Below are 14,987 nucleotides of genomic sequence, written 5' to 3'. Positions count from 1 at the left end.
AACAGTTTAAATTTGAGTCCCTTATGATTTCTCTTTCATGTTTACCCTTTATGCTTCTCTTGAGTCTTATATTTCAAAGTCATATTTTCTTTTCTACTATAGTCTTTTCATCAGGAATGCTTGGAATTCCTCTTTCACTAAATATCCATTTTCCCCCTGAAGGAGAATACTCAGTTTTGCTGAGAAGGTCATTCTTGGTTGTAATCCTGGCTCCTTTATCATCGGGAATGTCAAATTCCAAGCCCTTCCCTCCTTTAAAATGGTAGGTGCTAAATCTTGTATGATCCTGACTGTACAAAATGGTATTTGAATGGTCTCTTTCTGGTTGCTTGAAGTATTTTCTCTTTGAACTGGGAGCTCTGGAATTTGGCATAAAATTCCTGGGATTTTTCATTTTGGGATCTCTTTCAGGAGGTGATCTATGGATTCTTTCAATTTCTATTTTACCTTCTGGTTCTAGAATATGATGCTAAGGGTCTTTATTTTCATGGGTTTCAGGTAGTTCAATAATTCTTAAAAGAGCTCTCCTCAATCTATTTTCCAAGTCAGTTTTTCTCATGAGATATTTCATATTTTCTTCTATCTTGTCATTATTTTTATTTTGTTTTATTATTTCTTGATGTCTCATGGAACCATTAGCTTCCATTTACCCAATTCTTATTTTTAAGTAATTATTTTCTTCACTAAGGTTTTATGTCTTTTTCCATTTGGCTAATTCTGCTTAAGGAGTTATTTTCATCTGTGAAGTTTTATAGCTCTTTTACCATTTAGCCAGTTGTTTTTTAAGGTGTTACTTTTATCAGTACCTTTTTGTGCCTCTTTTATACTGAGCTGTTGTCATTTCATAATTTTCTGACATCACTCATTTCTTTTCTCAGTTTTTCCTATGCCACTCATAATTGATTTTTAAAATAATGTTTTAGCTTTTTCACAAATTCTTGTTGGGCTTGTGTCCAATTCACAATTTTTTCCTTTGAGGCTTTGCTTGTAACTACTTTGACATTGCAATCTGAGTTTTTGTCTTGATCTTTTCTGTCACAATGATAGATCTTTATGGTCAGGTTGTTGTTAGCTCATTTTCCAGCCTATTTTATGACTTTGAACTTTATGCTAAAGTTGGGTTCTGTTTCTGGGGGGTGGGAGGAGTTGGGGTGGAGATGGTCCCATGTTTCAGGCTTTTTCACTCTGCTGTTTTCAAAGATAGTTCTGGGGGTTTGGAAATTTTTACTGTTTCCAAGGTAACGTGATCCAGAGAGAGGTGTAGTAACTGCTCTCCTGATCTGTGCTTTGCTCTTTAAGCAAGACAGGCCTCTGATCCCTTGTAACTGCAAGTGATAATGCTCCACAGGGTTTCTGCTCCCTTGGGCAAGTGATACAGCTCCTCAAGGCCCCTAGAACAGGGCGAGGGGGGCCTGCAGATTCATTCTGACCAGTTGTCAGATCCCCTGGCCATCTCTGGCCTGAGAGCTTCTGAAGCTGCTGCTGCTATTGCCTCTTCCAAGGCTTACAGTTGGTCTTGCTTCCACGCAGGCTCTGGGCCAGCCTCCACCCCAGTATTAGAGACCTCTTCTTCCAACTTCCTAAATTGTCTTGAGCTGAAAAAATGTCTCAACCCTATCCTTTGTAGGCTCTGCTGCTCCAGAATTCTACTTGAGGTGTTATTTTAAAATTGTTTGGGGGCAGCTAGGTGGCACAGTGGATAAAGCACTGGCCCTGGATTCAGGAGGGCCTGAGTTCAAATCTGGCCTCAAACACTTGACACTTACTATCTGTGTGACCCTAGGCAAGTCACTTAACCCTCATTGCCCTGCTAATAAAATAATAATAATAATGATGATGATGATGATGATTGTTTGGACTATGCTGTTGGGAGAATTCAGCTGTAGTACTTCCTCTACTCTGCCAACTTGGGTCCACCCCAAGAAGTCCGAATTCTCCTATTTGTTTTGAAGGCACCATCCTTCCAGTCAGCCTAGTATACAACACTGAACTTACTGTTGTATATAGGAGGTGAGAAAGAAGGGAAGAGGTCATCAGTTGCCAAGCCTTATTAATTCTATCCTCACAACATGTCTTCACCTCTTCTCTATTAACATAGCCAACAACCCTCACTAAGTTCCTCTTCACCTTCACTATTGTGACAGTCCTAACTGTTCTGTTTCCAAGATCTACCCTGAATAAAACATTTCCCACATCGCTCCAAAATATATAATCCTAAAATAAAACTGACCAAGTCACTCCTTTATTCCCCTGGCCCCAAAAGTCTTCAATGGCTTCCTATTAAGTCTAAGTCTTAACTAAAATATGAAATCCTCAGCCTAGCATCTAAAGCTGAACACACTCTAGCTCCTATATACCTTTCCAGCTTTATTTCATCAACTTCTTTCATACACATTCTATCCTAGAGAAACTGGCCTGTTTTACCATTCATACAGGACTCTCTAAGTACCGCATGTATGCCTTTTCACAAGTGGTACCCCACATTTAGGACACACTTCATCCCCACTTCCAATTTACAGAATCCCTAGCTTCCTTTGAAACCCCCTTCAAAGGCCTTTCCTGACCAATCCTTCTTCCCCAGCGTTTAGTACTGTTTAATTCCTTAGTATTTATCAGTGCGTATGTTTGCTTGTGTGTGTGTGTACACAACTGATTCCAAAGTTCTTCAGTGACCTTAAGAGTATCCTTGTATAGCTTCTTCTGACCTCCATGTGAATGTTTACTTTGTATGCGTTCTCCATAAAGAAGTCTTTTAGGCAAACATACATTTGTCATTAAAACAACATGGCCAGCCTATCAGAATTGTACTCTGCAGTAGAGTTCGAATGCTTCACCGTTCAGTATGAGAAAGGACCTCAGTGTCTAGTACCTCATCTTGCCAGGTGATCTTCAGAATTTTCCCAACATAATTCAAATGGAAGCAATTCAGTTTCCTGACATGGCTCTGGTATATTGTCCAGGTTTCACAGGAATACAAGAAGGAGGTCAGCACAACAGTTCTGTAAACCATCAACTTGGTAGGCAACCTAATAACTTCTCTCCCACACTTTCCTTCTGAGCCTCCCAAACCTGACTTTTCTTGGTGTTGATTATCAGGCCAAAATTAGCCGAGAATCAATCTATAATCAGTTGCATCTCAGCGTCAGAGGTTTCACTGAGTACACAATCATCTGAACAAAAAGCTGTACACCAACTCCCCACTTTAGTCTTGGCTTAGTCTTTTCATGTTAAACAATTTGCCATCAGTGTGGTAGCAGACCTTGAGGTAGTTTTTGTCTTCACTGAAGGCATCTGATGATATCACTGAAAACATCAGAGCATGCTTTTTAGCAAGCACTCAGCTCTACTTCACTCCACGAGTGACTAGGAAAACAGAGCATTATTCATAATCCAAAACCTGTTGCAAGCATGCCATCATGAATCTGACGTATAATACTGATGAACTTCGCCAAGCAACCAAAGTTTGCCATGATCTTCCACAAGCCCTCAAGGCTGACAGTATTAAAGACCTCTATTCTTTTCCTGGCATTTCTTCTGGAGTTGTTGAACATTAAACATCATATCAACTGTTCTTCAGCCCATTAAGAAGCCACACTAGCTCTTGGATAGATGGCCATCTTCCAGGTGAAGGATTAGCCAATTAAGGAGGACTCTGAAAAGAACCTTGCCAGCAATGACTAAGAGAGAGACACCCCCACCCACCTAGTGATTGTCACAGGGCAACCTATTTCCTTTTCCTTTGTACAAATGGACAATGAAGATATCCTTAAATTCCTCAAGGATAACCTCCTCTTGCTATACAACCCAGATTTTGGTCAGCTTTTATAGGCCTTGTAAATCTCAGCTGGAATAGAATCAACACCAGAAGTTTTGCCACATAAGAGGGGCCTAATGGCATTCAAAAACTCTCCTTTAGTTAGAAGTTGAGCTAGAGAGGGACTGACTTCAACCTAAGGTAAAGTCAATTGCTTCAGCATTGGTTGATGCCGGTCTGTTGAGAACACTACGCAGGTGTTTATCCCATCTCCTTTTCCATGTCCTTTTCACTAATTAATGTGGCTCAGTCAGTGTTGAGTACTTGGTCCATAAATAGCCTTCAGGGTATCATAAATGTGCTTTGGATTGTTACTATGTGTTTTCCTACTCAGTGAAGAATCCTGCATCTCTCTCTAAGCTTCATTTGTGCTTGACTTTTGAAGGAGTTAAACACTGCTTTCTTAAGAGACAGATGAGCTATCCTGTTATTAAACCCTGCGGAGTTCTTGTTTTTTGTTTAGCAGCTTATAAGTTTCCCCATTGTTTTCATCAAACCAATCTGAATATTTATGAAAGTTCTGGCCCAGATGAGTAAATACAGTGCTATACACCAAATCTCTTAAAGTTGCCCACTCCTTTTCTGCTCCACTATTGCCAACCATGTGTTGGCTCAGCTTTCCCTCCAAGTTAGCAACGAACTGTTCCCTGCTCAGAGAACAATCTAATTTGTTGACATTAAGTCTTCTGGTAGTCATCTTGACATAAGAGTGTTTAGCCTGAATAATATGTCAATGTTCTTTGCAGCACTCTGCACCACACATCACCTTCATCACTCTCACATCCCATCTTTTCTCCTTACAAAGATACATACACACACACATACACACACACACACATACACATACACACACACACACACACACACACATACACACGCGCGCGTATTAAATGCCAATATTTGCTGCTAGAGTGCATCGGCAAAGTTTTAGTGAGTTTAGGTAAATGTAAAACAGTGTTGGTGACGAGGTCATAAGATGCATAGGGCTTTAGGAGTGACTGTTGATGTTTCTGACTCCATTCCTCCCAAGGACTCCCTGCCACGTCTGATTGTGCCTACTTGGCTGTTCAAGTCACCCAGAATGACAAGCTTGTCCTCTTTTGACACATTGATGATGAGGGTCTCCAGATCTTCATAACCTTTTTGACCTCATCAGAGTCATCATGGTGGAAACACACACACTTATGATGATGGCATGGTGTTTTCTTGCAAGTGGCAATCACATTGCCATGAACTTTACTGTTCACTCCTTTTGGGAGGCATACAAACTTGCTGATTAGATTAGTTTTGATTTTGAAAACTACTTCACTGTACTCTCTGTCGCTGTGGTCAGCTCCAGCTTTGGTAAACTGGTCTTCATTTGCCACTCGTGTTTCACTCAGGAATGCTATTTGGATGTAATAATACCTGTTGAACTCTCTTGTAACAAGAGTTGTTTGTCTTTCAAGTCTACTGGACTTCTTGTGTTTATGTGGGTTATATCTATTGAGATTTACTGTATTAGTAATTAAAACTGATAACTTTTTATAATATATTAACTCATTTAAAAACAAACTTATTACCTGTTAACATAAATAACATTTTATGAAAAATACTGATTTTCCAAATAAAAAAATTAGTGACAAAATGATATTATTTTACATATTTTTGCACATCTCTTTTAAAGTATGGCTTAATAGAAGATAACTGGATTCTCATATCTGTTTCTACATTCAATCTACTTCAATATGTTGTTTTGGATGAAGTATATGAAGCAACCCCAGCCTCACACAAATACATAGCTGGAAAAGAGATAAATATTTTAATAAGTAAACAACATTTTAGTATATTTATAAAAATAATTTTGACCTCACAGACTCCAATTTGAAAGAGTAAGTACAAAGCTAAATACACATTAAAATACATATGCAATGAATAGGCTTATGTAAAGCTAAAAACAAGAAAACACTTTATAGTGTGTAAAGTTCTGCATGCACTGAATTTACATTGAAATTGATCTACTGCACCATATTAAACGCACAGGAAAGATAGAAATGAAATAAACCCACCTGCATGCATGCAAAATTAAATCTAACCTTCATAAATTGTGCATGTCAAATCAATATAAAGTAGTCACCTAATTCTGCATTATCTTATACTGGTCAGTAATACAAGCTGATTCAAGAAAGGAAAAAAAAGATCACTCTTAGAGGCCCTTTTCCACCCCCTTATATAAAAGGAAACCAAATCAAGAGTCTAACCTGTCTTCTGGGATCCTGGCAGAGAGAACAGCATTAACTGATGGGCACTAATAATGCAAACCTTTCATACCACCTAAATATCATATTCAGCTGTATTAATAATCCATTCCTAAATCAAACATTTTTAAGCACTATAGATGGCTTTAAACTCTTCAACAGCACTAACTATAAACTTTATTCAGCATGAAAGCATAAGAAAAAGCTATCAAAGATAAGGTCCTCGAACAGAACCTATTATAGTAATTGGAAATTAAAGTGGTAAAGCATCAAGGTTGCTAAGTTTTTCTCCACTTCCTCACCAAGTCAGGCATTTATCAAGAGCTTACTAAGTATTAAAAACTTGACTAGGAATTTGATGATATAATTGAAATAGTCTTTCCCTCAGCTGGAATCCTGATGCTTACTTTATACAGAATGTAAATGGAATGTATTTATTTGGGGGTGGGGGTGGGAATGGCTCATATTGCCCATCTGACTAAAAGCCAGTCTGAATTCTCCTTCCAATAGAAGAACCTATTTAGAAACCAAATTGAGATCAAAATGAGAATCAGCAAGGAATTCACGAGGGGACTAATTTGGGCCCAGTCAGCCAAAGATGATCATATATCTCTATAAACTACCCCTTTTCTGCATATCAGTCTACCCTTTCAATTATTCTTATTATATCATCATTTTCATCATTGAATTCTTTAAAGAGAGTAACATTCAATTATCTTTTACACCCAGTCTTTGTCCCTTATTGCTTTCATTGAAAAGGGTGAGTCTCCAAGCACCAGTTCTTAGTGTTTCAGTAAGCAAGGTGTAGCGAAGAGGATGTTCAATTGAAAATAGAAAAGCTATTCAGTTTATAATTTAAGTAGTGTTATTTCCAAAAAGGAAAGCCAGCCTATTTGAAGAACAGAGTAAATGCAATAAATACTTGTTAAGAGAATGCAATGCCTCTATGTATGTATGTATATATTTTTAAAAATCACAACAGAAAGGCATGCCATGAACTCTAGAAAAACACTATTAAATAAACTTTTTCTCTTAAGTAACTCCCAGAACCATTTTCACATGTGACTGTAGGAAGGCCTAATTGTTTTTGTACTGGCATTTTCAGCCACATGCATATTCTCTCAGGTAGCATAATCTTTAAATGCAAAATACATAGAGAAAATGCAGCTAGATGGGCAAGTGGATAGAGTGGTGGGCCTGGAGTCAGAAGACCCTTCTTTCTGAGTTCAAATTTGGACTCAAACCCTTAAAAGCTGGGTGACCCTGGGCAAATCACTTAACTCTGTTTGCCTCAGTTTCCTCACTTATAAAAATGAGCTAGAGAAGGAAATGGCAAACCACTCCAGTATCTTTGCTAAGAAATCCTCAAATGTGGTCATGAAGAATAAGACATAACTGAAAAATGACTGAATTTAGAGGAAACAAAGTCCCCTCCCCCCCCCAAATCATGGTAACTCCGTCATCTTTATTCTAAAAATTCTAATTATTCCCAATCTATGTAAACCTCAGCTTGAAGATAAGTACACAATTCAAATTCCCAAGCATTTATTAGATGCTTACTATGTGCCAAATATTCAGGAAAAAAAATCAAACCACCCCTTAAATGGGAGCTTAAATGGGTGAGATGGAGAAGTAGGAGCACAATATCTTTTTAGAAAAATGTAATATTTAAAATATATACAAAGTAATGGGGAGGTGAGGGTTGAACTAGCACCTGAGGAGAATCAGAACAGGTTTTCTGTAGGGGGTGGCACTTGAGTTGAGTTACAGATTCTGAGGCAGAGGAGTAGACTTGTCCAAAGGCATTCCCTGATAGGAACAGCAATAGGCCAGCTTGGCTGGAATTTGAAAAGGTTGTGAAGGAGAGTAATATTTAAAGAGCCTAGAATAGTAGTCTAGAACCCAAGCAAGAAAGGTTTTAAAAGTCAAATCAAGGCGTGTACATATATTTTTTAGAAACAAGAGGGAACTATTGAAGCTTCATAAGCTCCAATTTAGGACTGTGCTTTAGGAATATCAACTTGACAGCTGTGTGGAGGAGGGTTATGAGAGGAGGCAGACTGTAGGCAGAAAAAACAACTAGGAGGATTTTCCAGTAGTCTAAAGGAAATGATGAAGACATAAACGAGGCTGATAGCCATATGACATGAGCTGATACAAATGACACTGAGGAGGACAAAATGCCAAGATAATTTCTAGGTCTGACGTGGTAAATGGAAGGATAGCTGCATTCTAGGAAGAAGGCAGGACTTTAGGGGGTAAAGAATTAATCTGCTTTAGACATGATGTATGCTTTATGTATGACTTGTTAAATATGTAGTTGGAGGGGTCCAATGAATGGGCAGTTTGTGAAGAGAGTTCAGAAAATGAGGCTAAATATAGAAGATCTGGGAATTTTCATAGAGGTGATCACTGAACTCATTCCAGTTGATAAGATTACAGAGCAGGAGGTGACAGCCAGGTGTCGTAGTGGATAAAGCACTGGCCCTGGATTCAGGAGGACCTGAGTTCAAATCCGACCTGAGACACTTGACATTTACTAGTTGTGTGACCCTGGGCAAGTAACTTAACCCTCAAAAAAAAAATTACAAAGCAGGAGTTACTAACCTGGGAGCTGTGAACTTGCTTACTATTTTGATAACTGTATCAATACAACTGATTTCCTCTGTAATCCTACATATTTTATTTTGTTCATTGAAAATATTAATGCTGAGAAGAGGTCCAGATAGCCAAAAGGTCTTGACAAAAAGAGGTTAAGAACACCTCTCTCAGAGAGATAAGAGGATCAAGGACAAGACACAGGAAAGAAGATGCTGACCCTTCAAAGGAAGCTATGAAATAGCAGCTAACAGTAGCAATAGAACTAGAAGAAGGCACTGTGATCAGGGGAAAAAAATAAGAAGATGAACCTGAGTAAAACCTGATAGCAACCTCAGTTTAGTTCAGGCATACCTCCCTTTCCTGCAGTTTGCAGCTATGGCTCATATTGTATCTCTGTATCACATTCTGGAAATTCTCACAGTATCTCAAATGTTTTCATTATTCTATCTGTTATGGTGATCTAAGATCATTGAGCTTTGATGTCACTATTCTAATTGTTTGGGTCACCACAAACCCATAGAAGAGACAATAATATGGAAATTAGTCCAATTAATAACCCTACAATGGCCTCTAAGTATTCAAGTAAAAGGATAGGTGCAGCAAATTTCAGTGTTGTCTGATTTAAGAAATTGCCACGACCACCCCAACCTTCAGCAACCACCACCCTGTTCAGTCAGCAGCCATTAACATCGAGGCAAGACCTTCCACCAATAAAAAGATTACCACTAGATGAAGGCTCAGATAATGGTTAGCATTTGGGGGGGGGGGCAATAAAGTATTTCTTAATTAAAGTAAGTACATTTTTTAGACATAATACTATATTGCACACTTAGTAGACTACAATATAGTATAAACATAATTTTTATATGCATTAGGAAACAAAAAAAAAGTATGACTCACTTTACTGCAATATTTGCTATGTTGTGGTGGTCTGGAATTGAACCTGAAATATCTCTGAGGCATGCCTATACTCAGAAATTTATTTTTCAATTATCAAAAAGGCTTTAGATTCAGAAACTTCAACTTCATCTTATGGTTTTGTTCATCTGTCTTACACACCATCTTTTTTAAAGGCACAGCTCCAAACTTAAACTTCTTAAAATAATTTAAAAAAAACCAGGGAGGTAAGGAATAGAGCAATTAAATTCCTTTTGTATATGCAGGTATGCCTGAAGGATTATTAATTGGCCTAATTTCTTTTTTTTTTCTTTCTTTTCTTTTTTTTTTTGCGGGGCAATGGGGGTTAAGTGACTTGCCCAGGGTCACACAGCCAGTAAGTGTCAAGTGTCTGAGGCCGGATTGGGAACTCCTGAATCCAGGGCCTGCTTTATCCACTGCACCACCTAGCCGCCCCCAATTGGCCTAATTTCAATAGTTTTGTCTCAGAGAAAGAGAAGCCCTATTTGAGGAAGACACAGGAATGGCTGGCAGGTGGGGCTGTGTCAGAACACCCATAACATTAAAGTTTGCCATGCTCAGTTTGTGGTACCCCAAGACTATTAGAATAGTAACATCAAAGATCACTAATCATGGATCACCATAACAGATAAAACTACAATGAAAACGTTTGAAATATTGCAAGAATTACCAAAAAGTCACACAGACATGATGTGAGCACTTGCAATGGGAAAAATGGAACCAATGGACTTTCTTGAGGCAGGGTTGACACAAAAAATAAAGCTCAGTGCAACATAAAGAGGTGTGCCTGTACCATTTTTAGTTCCTATTTTAAATTTTTAGCCATGAATTTTACTCAACACAATCCAATTACTACATAAATTTTGAATTTATACTCTATTGTCTTTCAAATATTCATTTATAAGCAATCACTAGAGACCTATGTTATGCAATCCATTTCCTAATTTTCACTATCATTCAGGAACTTTTCTAGGAGACCAAAGTCATTTTGTTAATATTAGGTTTCAATATCAAGGTGTCAAAAGATCCTTAAATTGTGCTAATACTTTACCAAGAACAAAATTTAGCCCAGCTTCTGAAGAAAAACATCAGCACAAACATCATTATCACCAGACCTATGCTGGATTTTCTGACCTTCATATTCAAAGCACTTTACAATGCAATTTAATATGAGCTACATTTTCAATTATCTTTGTAAAACATGAAGATTCATTTGGAGTCCTATGTGGGGTTCAAACTGAAGTTAACAGTATGATTTTTAATTCACAACTCCTGTTACTACTACTTATTAAAGGAAAATAAAGGTCATCCACATTACAATCCTACCAAAAACACTTTTATTACCTCCTTATAAAAGGAATGAGGAAACAAATCACTTCACTTTCAAGTAAGGCAAGGGTTAAAAAAATAAAATAAAACAAGACATGACCATTTCTTTGGCTTGACTGTACTAATTTGTCAAAAAGAAAGGTTCCAATTAGAAAATGGGAGAAGGAGAAATCAGAAACGGCTGGTGTATAAATTTTTTAAAGCATCAATGACACATTTTAAATAATCTAGATTAAAATAAGATTGAGTGAACACTCCCACCACCCCAAACTAGATATTCAGCTAGAGCAGGGCTTCTTCAACTTTTTTCCACTGGCGACCCCTTTTCACTAGACCTCGGGTATACAGGTATATAAAAATGTATACATGATCTTTTACTGTTGCCAAATTTTCCCCGACCCCCACATTTGGGGTCTCGACCCTGTTTAAGAAACTTTGAGCTAGAGGGCCTGCGTCTGCCGTTTTATGGCTTGTGTAACTGGGCAAGTTCTCTAAAGGCCTCAGTTTCTTCATTTCTAAATCAATCAACCTGCACTCATCTAGTTAATTAGACACCTTTCGTGTGCCAGACCGACCACAAGGGTGGTGGGGCTACAAAGACAAAACAGTCCCTACCCTCTAAGAGCTTACGTTTTATAAAATAGGTCAAGCTACAAAATAAGTCCAAGGAATTTGGGAAGGGGGTGGGGTGTTAGGATGAATCGGGAAAGTAGAATGGTTAGGGCAGATTTGAAGGGAACAGGGAATGGGGAGTGAGGGGCATTAGTGACTTGGGGGAATGGAGAAAGTAGAAGCTCTAGAGCAGACACGGGAAGGGTACGGGGTACTCTAAGGTGGGGGAGGGGCATTAGTGTCGGGGCAATCGGGAAAGTAGAAGAGTTGGAGCAGATGTGAATGGAACAGAGAACTCTAACAAGCTGAGGGCATTACAGACATCAGTGGCAGCCCGTGCAGAAAATGACAAAGCTGGGACAGCTGACCGCTCTAAAGCCGGGCTGCGCAGGTGAAGTCCAGTCCGCAGGCTACCCTCTGTAACCCCAAGTTCGAGGCGTCAGAGGATTCTCCAGCTCCCCTGCCAACTCAGGAGGAGGGTGAGCCATGGCGAGGATCTCCGGCCCCTTCCAACAACACCGCCCCCCCCCCCCCGCAATCCTTCCCCCTTCCCCCCTCCCCGCAATCCTTCCCCCCTGGGGGTCTGCAGCATCGTAGACTTTGCTTGGACGCTATGCCATGCCATGCTATGCCATGCCATGCTATGCCATGCCACTTTGCCGGTCAAAATATATCTGCATGTCCCCCCCACACCTTCCCCATTAAACTGGGGGCTCCTCGAGGGTAGAGACCATGTTTTCGCCTCTTTGCAGCGCAGTGCCCGGCACGCAGGAGACGCTTAATTGTTGCCAAGTCAGAACAAACATGTCCAAAGTAGCTGACGCTCTCAGGGAGGCGTCAGCGATAATGCGGGGGTGAGAGTGGATGGCAGCCCAGGCCCTCGGCCGCCCCCCCGCCCCCCTGGGCCGCGCGTCACACTCACCGCACAGCATGAAGAGCAGGACGCAGAGCAGCGTGGACACGATCACCAGCAGGGTCAGCCCCACGCTCTGCCACATTTTGGAGAGCGAGGCCGGGAAACGCGCACAGCTGGAGGCGGGGTGCAAGAGGGGGCGGCGGGAGGACGAGCCCAAATCTCAAGTCTCTTCGCCTTTCTCAGAGGCTCCTGCTCCTCCGCATGGAGCCTCGAGATGGCATGAAGACCAACAGCTCCCTCAGCAGCGCCCCCTATGGGGCGGGGCAGCGACCGCGGAGAGGCCGGGCTGGAGGCGGAGGGGGAGGGCGAAAATGACCGAGGCTGGAGGGAGGGGTGGGAGGGGGTGGTCCGCAGTAGAGGAGGGAGTGTGGAGTAGCAGGGCAGGAGGGCGAGAGGGAGGTAGTGTAGCGCCCCCTAGTCCCTCATCGCTTCGGCGAGTCCCGGACCCCGCGCCGCAGGGGGTCACCGGCCTGACGCGCCTCCATAGCCGCGGGGTTTAGGCACTAAGGTTAGCGGCCGGCTTGCCCGGAATGGGAGATGGAAAGGGACCCAAAGCAAAGGAAGCGACAGCGGCCGTTACCCGCCGCCCTGCAGCTGCTCGGGCAGCTCCGGATCCTCCGGGCGCTGCCGTAGCTTTTCAGCTCCGCTCCCCCTCGCGGCGGCTCGGGACAGCGTCAGAGCGCTTCCCTTACCCCCTTCCACTTCGCACAGACAGCTGGGAGTTGCAGTTCGAGTGCGGGTGGAGAAAGGGTGGCCACGACATACGGAAGACTACAACTCCCAGAGGGTACCATGGGGTTCATAGCTCCCCCCCTCATCGCAACTCCCTCCCCTCCCGCCCCACCAGCTGCGTCTGGGTGTCCTACGTCTGTCGCTCTCCGGTAGACTCCTGGTGCTTTCTGAAGGCTAAGATCTGTGCGTGGTCTAGTGCCCTGCATGTCCTCCGTGACCAGACCCATACTTAACCCTCTGAGTCTGATAAATACTCCCAATACCCAACACAATGCGTCGTGATTGGGGAGAAAAACGAGCTACACCTACTTCGGGGGCGGAAGTTAAGTTCTAAGCTTCAGAGAGGATTTGCACCCACGTCCCTGCCAACTGGAAAGTTTGTTAATAGCAGGGAATGTCCCCTCCTCGCCTGGGAACAGGTGGAATGTAGTTTGTTATTCACAGATGGTGTATTTCGGTAGTCGGTGCCTATGGGTGAATTGAGGACAAGGAGGTATTTGTGGTGTGCTCTAAATTCACCTCCTATGAGCTGTCCTAAGGTCCTGCCGGCTGCTCAGCGCTTTTCTGGGACACAGACCAGAATTAAAAAAAAAAAAAATCCTCTAGTTGGGTAACGGCTTCTAAGACCATCTAATCCAACCTGTCCCTGAGTAAGAATCCTCTCTATGACAAGGGGTCATTCAACTTGCACTTGAAGACGTTTAAGTAAGTTCACTACTTCCCAAGGCAGCCTGTTCCACTTTTGGATCAGATTGCTAGAGAATTTTTTCTTTCTTTCTAGATACCAAATCTAAATTGACATATGCAACTTACACTCACTAATAGTTTTGCCTTCTAGGGTCAAGGAGGATAAATTTCTTTTATCTGACAACTTTTTCAGTATTTGAAGTACATTAAAGAAGTGCTATATGATGTCTGGCAAAGGATCAGGAAAAGCTATTTGGTATTTGACCTTTCTCTTAGGATGATTAGGATTTTGAAAGATAGGGGTGATAAAGAGTACTTTTCAAGTATAGGGAAGCAAAAAGAAGGGGGAAACCTGCATATAGTGTATACAGTGGGCTTCAAATAGTCAATTTATCTTGAATGAAGGGAGGGAGAAAGGAAGGAAGGCTGGACAAGTAGACTTGTATCTTGGGCATAATCTTGTTATTTCTTCAACCCTATGTTCCCTCCTGTCAAGCTGATTTCCTGGCTATCCTCTCAATTTACTCGGGATTTCTTGCTTTATTATTGCTTACACTGTTGACCCTGCCTAGAAAAGAGAGAAAGGAAAGGGATAAGAAAGCTTGGATTTTTTTTTTTGATAAAACTTTTTTCTGCAGGAAACAGCTACACTGTTAAAATCAGGATCTTTACAACTTCAAGGCTTAGAAAAACCTTTTTACATCTTTTATTCTTGTCTTAAGTCTTATCTTTTGCAATTAGAATGTAAGCTCCTTGAGGGCAAGTACTATTTGTCTTCAGCAGAAACTATCAGGGTTCTGTGTCCAATAAAGGCTATGAGATAAACCTGTTAAATGATTTACTGAATGAAAATGAAGCCTGTTGTCAGGATTTTTAGGAAAAGACTGATATAGTGTACTTAAAGAACATCTGTTGTATGTGAACAGTACCTGGAATTATCTGGAGTTTTGCTTTGTTTTGCTTTGTTTTTGAGAAACTTCAGCATGGTAAGAGAAAATGCTAATCTTGGAGTCAGAAAGATGTAGGTTCAAATATCACCAATTAATATTCAAAGTATTGGGGGCAGCTAGGTGTTGCAGTGGATAAAGCATCAACCCTGGATTCAGGAGTACCTGAGTTCAAATCCAGCCACAGACCCTTA

The 14,987-nt window shown here is 41.1% G+C and overlaps 1 protein-coding gene across 1 annotated transcript in view; it reads right to left on the bottom strand.

Moving 5' to 3' along the window:
- The window catches only part of SMIM13 (small integral membrane protein 13), a 31,303-nt gene extending 18,190 nt beyond the window's left edge, over nt 1–13,113 (bottom strand). Inside the window, exon 1 of the mRNA XM_043969965.1 lies at nt 12,434–13,113. Coding sequence (XP_043825900.1) covers nt 12,434–12,509 — 76 coding nt within the window. The 5' untranslated portion in view covers nt 12,510–13,113. The remainder of the gene's footprint in view (nt 1–12,433) is intronic.
- Nucleotides 13,114–14,987: the final 1,874 nt, after the last annotated feature.

This window comes from Dromiciops gliroides, chromosome 1 (genome assembly GCF_019393635.1).
Source record: "Dromiciops gliroides isolate mDroGli1 chromosome 1, mDroGli1.pri, whole genome shotgun sequence".
Classification (NCBI taxonomy): Eukaryota; Metazoa; Chordata; class Mammalia; order Microbiotheria; family Microbiotheriidae; genus Dromiciops; species Dromiciops gliroides.
The sequence above is the reverse complement of the archived record's forward strand: the minus strand, read 5'-3'. Positions and strand labels throughout refer to the sequence as shown.